This window comes from Sceloporus undulatus, chromosome 7, assembly GCF_019175285.1.
Source record: "Sceloporus undulatus isolate JIND9_A2432 ecotype Alabama chromosome 7, SceUnd_v1.1, whole genome shotgun sequence".
NCBI classification, from domain to species: domain Eukaryota; kingdom Metazoa; phylum Chordata; class Lepidosauria; order Squamata; family Phrynosomatidae; genus Sceloporus; species Sceloporus undulatus.
In genome coordinates, this window is record NC_056528.1 from 50,342,100 (window position 1) to 50,357,437 (window position 15,338).

General features: G+C 44.1%; 1 protein-coding gene across 6 annotated transcripts in view; it reads right to left on the minus strand.

Annotated features, from left to right (window-relative positions):
* Nucleotides 1–1,064: 1,064 nt before the first annotated feature.
* AMOT (angiomotin) overlaps nt 1,065–15,338 on the minus strand; it is a 41,730-nt gene continuing 27,456 nt past the window's right edge. For 4 of the 6 annotated variants that reach the window (XM_042479039.1, XM_042479038.1, XM_042479041.1 and 1 more), the window contains exons 8-13: nt 11,937–12,086; nt 11,490–11,680; nt 10,583–10,705; nt 8,275–8,507; nt 7,127–7,366; nt 2,082–5,969 (exon numbers count right to left, since the gene is read on the minus strand). In XM_042479039.1, the coding sequence (XP_042334973.1) occupies nt 5,869–5,969; nt 7,127–7,366; nt 8,275–8,507; nt 10,583–10,705; nt 11,490–11,680; nt 11,937–12,086 (1,038 nt within the window). In that variant the 3' untranslated portion in view covers nt 2,082–5,868. Of the gene's footprint in view, nt 1,929–2,081; nt 5,970–7,126; nt 7,367–8,274; nt 8,508–10,582; nt 10,706–11,489; nt 11,681–11,936; nt 12,087–15,338 lie in introns of those variants that run through there. The other 2 variants (XR_006104998.1, XR_006104997.1) reach the window with 2 other exon arrangements.

Genomic DNA, 15,338 nt, shown 5'->3' on the forward strand with positions numbered 1-15,338 from the left:
TTCTTGCCATTATGCTTCACCTCATTTACAATGGATAGTAACTTTGCCTTTTATATGGAATTTCTTCTTCAGCAGATGCTATTATTAATTATTATTAATTATTATTATTATTATTAACCTTTATTTATAAAGCGCTGTAAATTTACACAGCGCTGTACATACAATCTTTTATCAGATGGTTCCCTGCCCTCAGGCTTACAATCTAAGAAGACACGACACAAAAGGAGAAGGGAGTGGTGGTGGGGAATGGGATCAGGTCCAGCAGATCTTCTCCACCTCCGAGGCCTGGACCGAGGCAGATGGACTGGAGGAAGGGCTTGGCTTCTTAATGGATGGTTAAAAGGAGGCTTCCTGGGTCAGAGAGGGGCTCGCCTCTGGGAACGCTTCTCTAAACAGTATAGTCTTTAATTCAGTTTTGAAATTGGGCAGAGAAGTGATGAGGTGAGCATGTGGGGGAAGAAGGTTCCAGGAGTAAGGGGCAGCAAGCGAGAAGGGACGAACTCGGGAGGGGGCAGTGGTAGTCCTACACTGGGACAGGAGACACTGACTACCAGAGCGGAGGGTGTGAGACAGGGCTACAAATAGAAATGTTGAAGAAACCATTTAAAGAGCCTGCTGGGGGTTTCTTCAATGTCTTGACTGCTTTGGGAGACTGATAGCAGCATGTCGAGGCTTTCATTTCCCAGTAGAGCATTTCCAAGTATGTTGAATACCTGCCACAGTCAAGCCAGTGTAAGTCTCCTTTGGCCTCTGAGAAAGGTAAGCTACTTAGGAGCTAAGCACCTAGGGCTTCACTCAGGTGAAGGTCAGGATCTGACCCCATTGAAACCTTTGCACAGAAGTCCCACTCATGAACTTCAGAGGTGCTTTTTCCTGTTGTAGAAACTATTGGCTGAATGAGTGGTTCAGGAATGTCAGCGCAGGTGGGAGCCAAAGCAATTGGCAGGAAGCAGATGGGACATCCTTGGCATGCGCTTCGTTGTTTTGAAATGGTCGCAGGGACACCGCTCTGGCAGTTTTGGGGAGGTCTGGATGCTGTCCTATAAGGCTTGCTGGAAATACAAATGTGAGTTTATTATTGTTCAGCACTTTTGGAAATGGCATACGTGAAAAGAAAGGCACTGGAAATTCAGCCAAGCTAGAAATTCCTATCCCTTTGTACCTTAAGAGGCTAGGAGCCGATGCAAGAAGGCAAGAAGTGAAAGCTTAATTGTTGCAAACCGCTTCCCATGTTTTGGGACTCATTTTGTTCTATAACTGGGCAACAAACCCCTACAAAACAGTGCTATTCTTATACTCTGATGTTCTAATTTAAAGCCCTTTAGATGCCCTACTTGAATGCCTTTGGGACATAGTGAAGCTGGATACTCTGCATCCCCAAGACTGAGACAAAAATTAAACGCCATGCTAGGCAGACTCAGAAAATATAAAATATCCTATATGATGACAAGTTGAATGCGAATGCTGACAGCTGTGAGTGTATGACATTCCACGACGGCACATTAGATGGGCATTTGTGTTACGCCAGTAATATTTACATGTCTCAGCCCTAGAAACAAAATGCAACCAGCTCTTATGCTGGGATTCAGTTTCTGGCAACCTGGAAGAAACTGAAAAATCACAATTTAGATCATCAAATCTCCAAAAAGCAAAACAGAGGCTGATTTAGCACAGAAGCAGTTTTAAGAGACAGCTTGTTTCAGACAGGAAAACCTGAGAAATCCCAAAATATCCATTAAATAGGAGGCCTGTTGCCTTCTGCGTTTGGCGGCTGAATTGTGGCATCGTTTCAGTGTTCTTCATAGGAAGATGGCACATAATTTATTCCTTGGAGGCCTTGAGATGCAAGCAAAGGTCTAGGCTTTCCTGCTGCCATTAAAGTCCCAGGGGCCATGTCAGAAGAGAAGTTGGTGGTAGTAATACCAGTGCTAGAAAAAACCAAAATGGTTTTGCCCATTAAATACCGTCTTAATACAGTTTACAGGGAAAGGAAACTGACTGTAGACATTTCTGTCTGAATACTTAGGCAGCTCCTGGGAAAAAGCACATAGACGCAGAAAACACTCAGCTAGAAGCAAACATCTTCAGAAAGAGATGTATTTTCTTCATAAATACAATACAGTTACCATTATCATGAGGTTTACATTCTAGACATACAAAACGCGCATGTTCCTATACAAGTGGAGAAGGGATATATCGAGGCACCAAGCAAAGATGAGACACATTCCACGTGTTTAGATTTCTGCAAAGTCCCAAGACAGCTGGAAACGTGAAGGCGCTTGGCATCCTCCTCCCAGCAGCGCTTTCCCAAACCTTCTGGTCCCAATGGAAAGCGGCTGCGGGTAAGATGCCTGGAGCGTCCATCGTCCACAGATTCATTCCCAGAAAAGGACTACATAGTTTTCCTTTACACAAAGTCTTTCTACAGCACTGCTTCTAATATCCGAGTTTGTGTTAAAACTCTTAGTCTAAAAGTTTGGTTCGAGCACAAACTCCAAAAACAAAACAAAAAGTTATCACAAGTTTATAGTTCCTTGTCTCAATTCCAGTACAAAGCAGTTTACAGAATGGGAGAAATGTGCAGTTTGGTTTTCCTTAAGTAGTTACAACTTACAACATAACTGCAAAAGTTACGTCCCGGGGCTACTGGCTTCCTGTCTGAATCCGTTCGTGTCCTAACTTCCCAAGCTCCCTGAAAGCAGCAGAGCCCAAAATAAAAAAGAGGTGAAACAGAGGAAGTAATTCCCTTACACAGAAAGTTGACAATGATGAGGCTGGCGCAAGGCACTTCTTAGCAGAGGGTTATGTCAAACACCAGGGATGCCGACTGCAAACCCAGGAGGCCCTGCTTCCTCTGGCACCTTCTGCTAATTCAGAAGCACCGATCCAATAAAACTCTGAGCCAGAAGGTCCCAGTTCAGAAGAAGAGTCACCGCTGCAAGAAAACACAACACTAGCCTTCCAACACGTTTTGGGGGAGAACCTGCAAGCCTTCCTTTTGCTTTGGGAGAGGGTCAGATGCACCATTGCAACCTATAATTCCTTCTATTAGAGGGGTTTTTTTCCTATTAAAGAGATTACCCATAACTACAGAACATGATGCATTCCTTGCGTTTCTTTGTCACAATTTGGACCTGGTTCTTGGATGATGTTCAGAGCAGCTTTCTCTGCCTCTTCTAAGTCAACTCCAGGATAAGAGCCATGGAGGAAGAGGAAGAGAGAAATTCTCTCTCAAAGACCCTTCTTTGCAAGACAGAAGGAATGTTCCAGGAAAGTGTGAGGTTTCCAACCTGTAGTATTTCTTAAACAATTGGCTGATTCCTATTGTAACTATTGGCCCAAATCCTGTTGTTTATCCTGACTAAAGCAGACCCACTGAGTTTATGAGATTAATCTGTTGGCTCACCATTGAACAACTCTAGTAGGCCAGTGGCCAACAGGATGCCAGCCCTTATCTAGAGTAAGGCACTAAAGTCTTACATTATTAATATACACCGAAGAGGAAAGTTGTTGTCTTCTGGAATGAGCAGATTACAATCAAAGCGTTTGGGGGGAAAGAGGAGAAAAATACAGCATTCAGAAGTCTCCAGCATGTTCACAGGAAGAACCAAGGCTTCACTCTTTCTTTCTTTCTTTCTTTCTTTCTTTCTTTCTTTCCTTCCTTCCTTCCTTAGCGGCTCAACTCAGTACAAAAATCCCTCCAATCCAGCCAGCTGAACGAACTTGGTCTCAACCAAATCCAACGGAAGGAACTCCACAGAAAAAACGGGACTCATGTCGCTTGCGAACTGAAACGCTGAATGGAGGCCATTATTCCTTCTCCCGCTGTGAGGCTTTTGCAAAGCCCTTTGACATACAGTATAGGGAAATGGCAAAGCCTCCTTTCATCTCAAAATATTCAACAGAAGGACAGGACGAGAGGAACGAGAAAAAGAAACTACATCCAAGTTGTAGGCACATGGTGGACATCAATGTTACTGGCCAGTATTCTACATCAGCAACTTAGCTAAGTATGATTCAGAGACATAGCTGTGTTAGTCTGGAGTATCAGCATGACAAGGGATCTTGTAGCACCTTTGAGACTAACTGGGCAAAAGGAGTTGTAGCATCAGCTTGCATAGACTTGGTCTACTTCCTCAGATGCATAGACTGACCTGAATCCTTTAAACCTGATGGAAACATCATACTTTCATCACTGGCAGACTAGACCTCCTTCTCTTGTAGTTGATGGCCTGTAAATTATGATGGGAAGGAGCTAAGATTGTGGCAATACAGCTGGCCCTCCACATTTCTGGCTTTGACTTTTGCCAATTTGGTATTTTGTGGTTTGGATTAATATGCTCCCTCTAAGTCCTCCAGCGCAACTCTACCACAACTTGACCATAGAGTTGTGCTGGAAAATGTAGAACTTCCTAGCGAAAACACTTCTCTGGGCATTTATAGGTCCTCCAATATGCTTCTATGGTTAACCTCTGGCAGACGTTGACCATAGAGTTGTATTGGAGGACCTGGAGATTCCTAGAGAAGTGTTTATTTGCAGGTTTTCCACATTATTATTATTATTATTATTATTATTATTATTATTATTATTATTATTATCATCATTATTACTTTTATTTGTATAGTGCCATTGCGCTTTACAAAGGAGAGAAAACATCAATCCAAAATAGAAACAAGGGCCACCTACGACGCACAATCTAAAATCACAAACAAGATTATAAAATTAATTAAAAATTACTATAACAAAGTTAAATATTAATTGGGGTCCTTCACCCCCAACCCCAGCGAATGTGGAGGGACCACGGTAGTTTCACAATCTAAGTAGCAGTCGAGAATACAGAACAGTTACCTAGATTTACTCACCCGTAACTGTTCCAAATTTACAACTGGTACTTAACCGTGATCGTAACCCTACTGCCATGATCGTAACTCCTCCACCAGCCTACTTCACCAGGCAACTCAACCGCATAGGGAGAAGGAGAGCCATTTTGTTGGCCACCGGAGCATGGATAAACGACGTTTCCACCAGGCTTGGGCCATGACAGGTAGTAGGGACTTAAGTACAGTGGTCCCTTGGTATCCACTGAGGTTTGGTTCCAGGACTCCCCATGGATAACAAAATCTGTGGATGCTCAAGTCCCATTAAATACAATGGCATAGCAAAATGGTGTCCCTTATATAAAATTGCAAAATCAAGGCTTGCTCTGTGGAATTCCTACTTTATACTTAGCTAAGTAGTTGGGAGAGAATACTAGCCATTCTTCTTCTGTTCTGGAATGTGTGCGGAGGCTTCTTGTTTTTGTAAAAACGGACACCCTTTTAGAAGGAGTGTTAAAGCGACAGTTTCTTTCTATCACTTGGTGGTTCAGACAATGAGTCTCAGGAATATCTGAAGACACACTCAGAAAGCGACAGCACCGTGACATTGTCTGGCGACTGAGAAACCCGGAGGCTTTTGGAAAGGCATTTTGGACATCTGACACAAAAAACATGGATCTTTCTTAAATACAAGTCTTGTTTCTTTGCTTTTTTTAAAAAAAATACTGACATTTTAAAATTTTTTAGTGCATTTAAGACCTTGGTTTAGTTTAATCCAGATGCTCTCCCAGATCCAGTATCTTTCTTTCTTTCTTTCTTTCTTAAAAAAAGGTAGGGTTCTTAAAGTGAACAAAACTAATCATTTTGGAACAAATTTTAAGTTAACCTGTCCATAGTAAGAGAAAAGTATATACAAACAGCACAACGCTGTAGGTTCCTTTATGATTCAGATACTAAAATTTGCTATTTGTTAATAAAATAAAAAAATACCGGAGGGAGGGAAGAGACACAATTTCTGGTACCCAGCTACTCCAGCCTCTTGCCATGTCTTCAGATGAGATACTCCACCATTTCTCCATCGCTGAGGTCCTGCCCCAGATTTTGAGCTGGGTTTTTTCTTTCTAGAGTGCTGGAATGGAAAACTGAACCATCTATAAGTAAAGGAGGAGAAACATGTTGGGGATTGGGGGGAGATTGAGAGAAAGAGAGAGACTGTGACAACAAATAAAGAAGGGAACACAGCAACAGCAATAAACCTTTCTGTCTTTGTATTCAGTTGGCAAAATGACCATCACTTTAGATCTGCTGCCTTGAACCGATTTAAGTAGACAGGTTAACCATCTTTTAAATCAATTCTAACAGAGGCATCCCGATTAACTGGGTGATTCTTTCAGGATATGTGTTAAAACTCCAGACAGCAGACACCATCTCAAAATAGTAATCTGAGGTGGTGAATTTATCCAGAGACTAGGATTTGGATCCTGCTCAGCCATGGAAGGCCATGACTGGTGATGGTGGTGCATCTTCATTTCTGACTTACGGCGACCCTATCACAGAGGTTTCTTTGCAAGATTTATTCAGAGGAGCTTCCTCTGAAGCTGAGAGAGTATGACTTGCCCAAAGTCACCCAATGGGTTTCCATGAAAGCTTCAAACCCGGGTCTCCTGGAGTCCTAGTCCAAGACTCGAACCAAGGTGGCTCTCCAAGGGTTACATAAATGTATGACATCCACAGAATCATTTTTGTCTGCCATCACTGGCCTGGATCCTCCATCTACACATGGCTCTAGTCACATAATACTGTGTCCTCCTATGGCCCGGCATGGGTCAAGCCTTGGGGTCAAGGAGGCTTGATCAACGCTGGACAATAGGAGAGGGAAAGAAGTAACTGGTCTCAGCTTGGTCAGAGGTGGCAAAGAAATGAGGATGTACTCTCAATTGGAGTACACACATTAGAACAGCCAGATCTTCAAGGTCTGAATCACCTCCCCACCAGCAAGTAATGGCAATGCGAGGTTTTTGGGTGGATTAGAAAGTCCTGTCCAGAAATGTACTGACACAAACCACTCACAAGATGTTGGCCACTGTGTAAAGTGCAACCGCTGGGGTAGCACACCAAATACCTTCAGGCCCAGGACAGCTAGTCTCTTATATGGCCAGAAGGGACTTGTTGTCCCTCGCAGGGGCAGCCCCAACGTGGCACAAGGCATCCAAGGCCCTCTCCTGCTTCCATCCTGCCTGCACCAAGAGCAGTCACACTCACTGCAATCCCATAGGCAACCAAGAACTAAAAAAAGAGACCTCTTTACCTGCTTTGTCCAAACTGTAGGTTAGATTCACAGCTGGGAGCCTTGCCTGCACCGGAGGGGTAGTGGAGGCAGAGGCGGAGGCAGCAGAGGTTTTGTTCTGGTCGCTGCCACGGTCAGTCTGAGTGCTACAGTCTCGGCTGCCGGTCTTGGAGTGTGCGGACAGCAGCGGCGTAGAGGGAAGGACTGGCGAAGGGGTGGAAGGAATGGATTCGGAGCGGCATTCCGTTCCCAGCAGAACGCCTGCGGAGTGGGGAAAGCGCAAGGCTGTCAGGGGACATCTGCACATGGCACCGCTATCCCTCTATTTTCCTCTTCTGCCTCCCCAGCTGCTGAATTCTCTTTCCACCTCTCCAGAGAGTCATTTGCCATCAAGCCTTCAAAGAAGGCCAGCTCAGCTGGAGAGTGCAACCCATTGGTAAATGCCACTGAATCAATGGATTCAGTCCTAGCCAGGAATAACAATACGGTTTTGGCCAATGTCTTTATTACAGCGACTGACAAAAAATATTTGAATATTTGAAAATAATGTTTGGCTGTCTTCAGATGCTTGCTTACTTAGTTCAGTCAAAGCATCAACCAACCAGCCAACCAATCAAAGCCTTTATTAGCATTAACAAGCCATAAGGCAAAACGATGACAACACAGCTTTACATCAACAAAAACATCCCACCAGGTATATACATCTTATACCCTTTACACAAAAATATAGGCACTCTATATGGATGAATAAGAACAAACAAGCAATACGGAAGTAGAATAGTGGGGTATAATTAAGTGCAAATAAATGCATTTTAAAAAACGATTTAAAATATGTTTAAAATTTGTGACAAAACAAGTATGATTAAAACATAAAATATTTAGTCTATATATACAGTATCTTAATATATATATATATATATATATATATATATATATGATATAGATAGACTAATGTTAAAAATGTATTAAAACCTTGTAGCCGAAGTAAGCAAACTTTAAATATCCCTCTTACTTTTGGGGCTATGACTCCCATTTAGCACCTCATACAGTTTGGGCCAGAAGGCCCAAAACATCAACCCATAATGCAAAAATACTTCTGTTTTGCCAATGGCTCTATGTATATGCATATATGTGTGTGTGTGTTTAAGTAAATGGGCAGAAAGACCCACCTAAGCTGCCTTTCCAGCTCTTGTCCTCCCGCTTCTCCTCCAGGATTGGGGTGCTGCTCAGGGTGGAGGAATGGGACAGCAATCCCGAACCCGTGTTCGAGATGGACATCAGCGACTTGGCCGGTCTCATGGAGGACAGCTGGTCCGTCTTGCTGGCTTCCTTCCGGGAACGCTGCTGGAGGACTTTGATCATGGCATCCTTCTCAATGATCTGAGCATGGAGGGTCTTGATCCTAAAATGTTAATTAAAACATTTATGTTGCTGTGCGCTTTCAAGTCGTTTCTGACTTATGGCGACCCTAAGGCAAACCAATCATGGGTTTTCTTAGCAAGGTTTGTTCAGAAGAGATTTTCTGTCACCTTTCCCTTGAAGCTGAGAGTGTGTGACTAGGAAAACACATCCAAGTTTACACATACATGCACATGCAAATACATGCGTGTGTCTTTATAACTCAACTTTTACAAAGATTTTAAAAGGGTATTTTACAAAGAGCAGATTAAGGCAGATTCATGATATTATTAGATAAAAGAGCCGTTTGTTGCACACTCTGAATGGAAAAGTTTACTATTCTGGCCATACCGTCTATGCTAAAGCCTAACATTTCTGGGGCAAACAAAACTGACTATTAATAGTGTTATCTCACTCTGAGCTTTCTATGATTAGATACAGAATTATTAATTTGTGATCAAGTTTATAGTATGCTTTTTTAATGGAAATTTCACAATGTTTTATTGCACTGTTACGTCTTTTTCTGTTTGTGATGGCTTTGGGCCAATGATATTAAATTGGACTGAGCTAAAGACTTTGTTGTTGCTCTGTGCCTTCAAGCCGACCCAGATTTATGGCAACCCAAGAGTTTTCTTGGCCAGATTTATTCAGAGGGGGGTTGACATTGCCTTTTCCTGAGGTTGAGAGAGTGGTCACTTGTCCAAGGTCAGCCAGTGGGTTTCTACAGCTGAGCAGGGATTCAAACCCAGGTCTTCTGCAGTCCTAGTCCAAGACTCGAACCAAGCTGGCTCTCCAGGAATTACAGTACATAAATGTATGACATCCACAGAATCAGGACCTTTTTGTCCCAGAGTCATGCTACCTTTCAAACTGAAAACAATTTGACAACTCATAGACAAAACTTCCCCTGTTTCTCCCGTCTTTCTATGCTGGGAAGATGTTCAGATGCCTGAATTTTTCCCTGTCCTGAAATCCTTAAAGGACCCTAAAGCTCTGCCAGGCAACCACCTGCCAACCGTAGCTGGAAACACAAACAGGGTGGAGCTGCACACCTGTGCCCAATGCAGCAGCAAGTCCAAAAATGTAAACAGAAAAGATTTAAAAAGGGCTTCTCCAAAAGCCAGAATCTGCATAGCGCAAGGGTGGGGAAGCGCAGCCTCCGCAAAGCTCATTTTCATCGCCCCTTTGAGAGAGATGTTTGCAAACAAAAGGAAATCTCAAGCTATTTTCTTGGGTGGAGGGAGGTCCCCAGAGTGACCGACGTGACATTGGCCGCCAGACAGAGCAAGGAAAGGCTGGAGAGCCCCAGCTGCAGGCAGGAATTCACATGACTCACTTCCGGTGTTTGCATTAGAGGAAAGATGTAGCCGCAGGGCAGGAGGAGGATATGCACTCCTGGCTCTCCCTCCATGGAGTGGTTTTTATTCAGCTCCAATGCTACACGACTAAAGCTCCCATAGATTGCTCTCACTCCCATTATATACAGACCAGGTTTTCTGGCAGCCCATAGAAGAAAACTGGATGCCAAATAATTCTCCTAGCCTTCCAAGCTTTCTTGGCAAAAGGGATCAATTCCCAACTGCTCAGGAGGGAAGGGCCTTTCTATGTCCTTTGTCCTTCTACTTTTTAATAGTCTGGGTTTAACTACTTTTATGGTTAATTTAATTCTGGGCTAACTTTTTAGCTTATGGGAGTTAACACAGATAAAGCTAAAGATGGACAATCTGCCTGTATTCTGGCTCTTGCACTGTTGAGCAACCAGTTGCAAAACCCACATCACACCAATGCATACTCCTGATGCACAACGGTTAACAGCTCTTCAGTTTTAGTACACCTACACACTGTCTTAAAAAAGCACAGCACCTTGTTTAACGGTCACACTGCCAGACCACACTGTTTGTGCAACCATAATCACACTACAACCCCTGCACAACATCCTAAAAATGTGAGCATAAGGGTACTCAGTGCTGATGCATACTATCAGCAGACTGCTAGCCAGCATTTCATTAACTAAGATAGTGTGCTGGAAATTGTCCTGGATGAAGAGCATAAAGGAGAGAGGTTTAAATTGCATCTGACCTGCCCTCCATGTCCAGACACCTCCTGTTCGCCATCAAAATCTCCTCCTCTTCTTTCTGAATCCGGGCCTCCAAGGAAGTGTCATAGCTGGCGCTGGGCGAGTGGCTGATCACAGTAGTATCCCTGGGGTCAGACAGACAAAATGTTAGCAAGTCCAGCCATGGCTCCTGTCACTGCGGCTTCTGAGACAGAAAATGCATTGGGTCCCTTACTGGGAGAAAGGCAAGAAATAGTCATTCATCCTTCTCTGAAGATTCCAGCCACAGATGCTAGCGAAACGTCAGGAATAAACTCTTCTAGAACATGGCCACACAGCCTGAAAAACCCACAAAAAACTATGGATGCTGGCCATGAAAGCCTTTGACTTCTCAATATTTATTAATATTTCCTCCTTTCTTCCAAGAAGGGACCCATAGCGCCAAGCCTGCATTTTCTTTTGTCTCCACATGGCCATGCCATACCATACCATTTTACTAGCTGTGTCGGCTGACTTGTAGTTACTGAAGGTTGGATGCCACTCATGTCTAATTTGTTAGTGGCATCCAACTTTTAGCGACTAAAAGTCAGGTTAGCAGAATGGCATGGTAAAACTTATACTCGACCGGATCCATAAATAGTGTGGGCATTGTAATGACTGTTTCAGTAATGAAAATTATGGACACATACAAAAATTACCACACACATACAAAAACAACAAGGCCTGAATTCCACTGGTTACTCCCAACTTGAGTAGACCCACTAAGTTAATGAGATTTATCTACATGTTGACTCACTATTGATGTAAAGAGTCTGCTCCACTTGGGATTCAGGATTCCAGCCCATATCAGAAAAGGGACATGCCTAGATCAGCAATTTCCTCTGATCCTGTTCTGGGCTTCTCCTCTGCAACCAGTCTGCCTCTTCTTACCTCTGAGCAGCCACAGTCGCTGCGGCATCTAGTGCGAACTGCCGCATGACGCTCTCTTCCAGGTACTTCTGCTCCCACTTGGTCATGTCTGCTTCTAGTGCCAGGATCCTCTCTTCTTTCTCCCGCAGGAGCTCCATCAGGGCAGTGGCATTGTATTCTGAGACGGAGGCTTGCTGAGAGGTGCCCTGGCGCTAAGAAAAGAGGGACAAAGCGAGATGGTCAACCCACTAGACCCAAGCCTGCACCAAGCCAGGTGCCCACAGAAAAATCCTCTCCAATCCAATACAACCCCCTTCTGCCATGTATTCACACAGTCAAAGCACCCCTGACAGATGGCCATCCAGCTTCTGCTTAAAAACCTCCAAAGAAGGAGAATCCACAATCCGATGATGATGACCTGGAAACCTGTCTTCACTGGACCAGAGAAGCAGGCCACACCAGCGTTACCTGCTGCATCCGGAGGGATTCCAGTTCTCTCTCCAGCCGAGTCCGGAGCCGATGTTCCAGCTGTTCACGCTTCTCACAGGCCGCCTGCAGCTGAACCAGCGCTTGCTGCATCTTCTCCACCTTCTCCACATACACCTGCTTCTTCTTCAGCTTAACACACAGAGAGAAAATAAATCAAAGTTGGATGTGAAGCTGGCTTGGCACTGAGAAACATTTCCATGGCATGAAGAAGACTCAGTTGGGCTTCAACATTTGGGAAAGCCTAAGAAAGGCTATCCAAATCATCCCATCCACTTCCAATGCAGTCTACCCATAAGCCATTATGTTGTCTCCAATGTAAGCAAAAGGGACTGTGCTAGATTTACACACAAGCTCCATAAGCTACACCTTCCGGCCTCTCAATACAACCAACCAACAAACCAACCTTGTACCCTTTCTCTGATTTATTGAGGAGGAAACAACTCAGAAAGGGAACTGTGTGGGAACATATCTCTAATTGTAAGTTGCCTCAAGTCCTAGTTTTGGGGAAATGGCAGGGTATAAACAATACAGGGCTGCCTAATCTCTCTTGGTTACAACCAACAGCAAAATCCAGGGCTTCTTTCTCAGCCGCTCCGATCTTGGCAGCTAGAGCTCAGGTTCTGCTTCGGCCAGCCTTGCTCCAAGGCCCACAGCAGCCAAAGGCAGATGGGTTTGATTAACATTGTCAAAAGTTTCTGGAATGTTTCTGGAACGGGAAACAGCATTTCTGCCAACACACTGCAGGCAAGTTTGGGGGGAAGAGGAGCTGCGCCGTCGAAGCTATTCATTGTTAGCCATCCGACATTGTTTTTGGGACAAATGCCCCACAGAGAAGGGGCACAGCCAAAGGAATGGACACTCTTTGGGGAGATAGGTTTGGGGAGATCATGGCTCCCTTTCTTTCACCAATTCCGTATCCTGCTCCATTTGGCATCTGTGAGATGAAGATAGAAAACGCAATTGCAAGGAAAAACAAAAGGACCACAGAGGGAAAGACTCTGGTTAGAGTTGCCAAAACGGATGAGTTGGGAGCTCTTCTTTGGACTGAGACAAGAATCTTCTTTGCAAAAATAAAACAATAAAGCAGTGTTTCTCTAGGACTCTGGGAGACCAGGGTTTGGATCCTGACTTAGCCATGGAAAAACCTCTCTTAGCCTTGGAAGAAGGCAAAGGCAAAACCTCCTCTAAAGAATAAATCTGGCCAAGAAACCCCTGTAATAGGTTTGCCTTAGGGCCACCATAGGTGAGAAACAACTTGAAGGTGCACAACAACAAAAACAAAAACAAACAACAAAGTGGAAGGCAGCAGGGAAAGAGGGAGACTTGGTGGACAGACTCAATCTGTTCCGAGTTTTCAAGACTTGAGCACTGCAAATGATGACTGGAAACCTTCAAAGTTCTCTCATAGGGTTGCTATAAGTTGACTTGGACTTCATGGCAAATAACAGCAACAACACATATTTCTGAGGAATAAAAGAGCCAGCCTTGTTTGAAAGCGATTGCATTTCCTGAATCTAGAGGGGCGGCAAGGGCTTCTGAGGAATGGAGAAGCAACTTAGCTTGAAAGGAACAACAGCATTTGGCCAACTGATGTGCGGGAGAGAATACGTAACATGAGAACAGAGGCGTTTCTGAAGGACCAGGCAGCGGCTTCATAGGAAAAGAGCGATATTTCCTGAACGTGACTCACTGGAAGAGACAATAATGCTTGGTAAAGTGGAAGGCAACTGGAAAAGAGAGAAGCCACATTATAGGTAGATTGGTTCCATCAAGGAAGCCATGAGTTTGCAAGACCCAAGCTGAGCTCTTGGAAGCCTCTCAGCCTTAGGGTTGCTGTAAGCAGAATTTGTTGCTGACTTATGGCGACCCTAAGGCATGGGATTTTCTTGGCAAGATTTGTTCAGAGGAGGTTTGCCATTGCCTTCTCCTGAGGCTGAGAGAGTGTTACTTGCCCATGGTTAGCCAATAGGTTTATATGGCTGAGCCGGGATTCGAACTGTGGTCTCCAGAGTCCTAGTCCAATTCTCAAACCACTGCACCATACTGGCTCTTAAAAGTAGAAATTGACTTGTTGGCACAAACAAACAAACAACAATGCATCAGGAGACATAACTATATGCCAACGCATACACATCTTGGCTACAGATTGTAAAAGGCTTAGAGAGTACTGAGTTCACTAGGAAGCGGTATAGAAATGTATTGCTATAGCTATTGTTATCTCCTGATGCACAATTCAATCCATTTTTTAAAAAGGCAGTCAACCAACTGAACGTATCTCAGGCCTGTAATATATAGGTTTAAGCCCATGCTCTGGGTAATGACATTTCTTTGCTCCCGCGAAGTGTCCTCTACCAACCCGCCGGTCAAGCATGTTTCCACACAAGGCGCCTCTGTGCTCGAAGCGCCTGTCGTGCCAAGCCCATCTTGGTCAGGCTTCCCTCTTATGAGCGAGTCCCTCTCTGTTTGCTTGTTTTAAAATAAGTTATAACCCTCAAAAACCACCTCTGGAAAATTACTCCCAGACCAAAATGGAGAGCTGGAGAAAGCAGCTTTAAAAACAACCCGGCAATTTTTTCTGTCGCTACAGATGTGCGGTGCCCTAGGACTGACACACCCTACTTGCAGACCCAGCTATGGAAATGTTCGCCAGAAAGCTGCCCAAAGTCATCTGTAATAAGGAGGTTAGGTCTTGGAGCCATTGCTTCCAGACTCTGCTGACATCGGACACATGGCATACTTTTGTTTTAAATAAAGAAGCCCTATGGGATGTGCATCTGGGGTTACTTGGTTTTTTAAAAGACATTACACTCGTCCCTCCATATTCACTAGGGTTAGGGGCACAGGACCCCCGTGAATGTGGGAAAACCACAAGTAGTAATAATAATAATAATGATGATGATGATGATGTTTATTTATATACCGCTTTTCCAAATTAGATCAAAGCGGTGTACAACAGGAAGTACAATACAAAGTCAAAATAAAACATAACAGGCCCCTCTCCCCCTCAAGATGGTGGTCAGAAGGAGGGCTTTTCCTTCTTTCAGGCAGGCAGTTGGAGCTAGCCTGCCTCGCTCTCCCCAAAAGTAACAAAAACACTATGTTTTTACCTGAGAGAATTCCTCTCTAGGAATCTCTAGGTTCTCCAGTGCAACTCTGTGGTCAACATCTGCCAGACATTGACCACAGAGTTGCGCTAGAAGAGCTACAAATGCCTAGTGGAGTGTTCTCTCTAGGAATCTCTAGGTCCTTCGGTGTGACTTTTGATTAAAGTTGACCACAGAGTTGTGCTGGAGGACCTAGAGATCCCTAGAAAGAATATATTAATAAAATCAGTGGATAATCAAATCCACAAAAGCCAAAGCTGCAAATGTGGTGGAATAA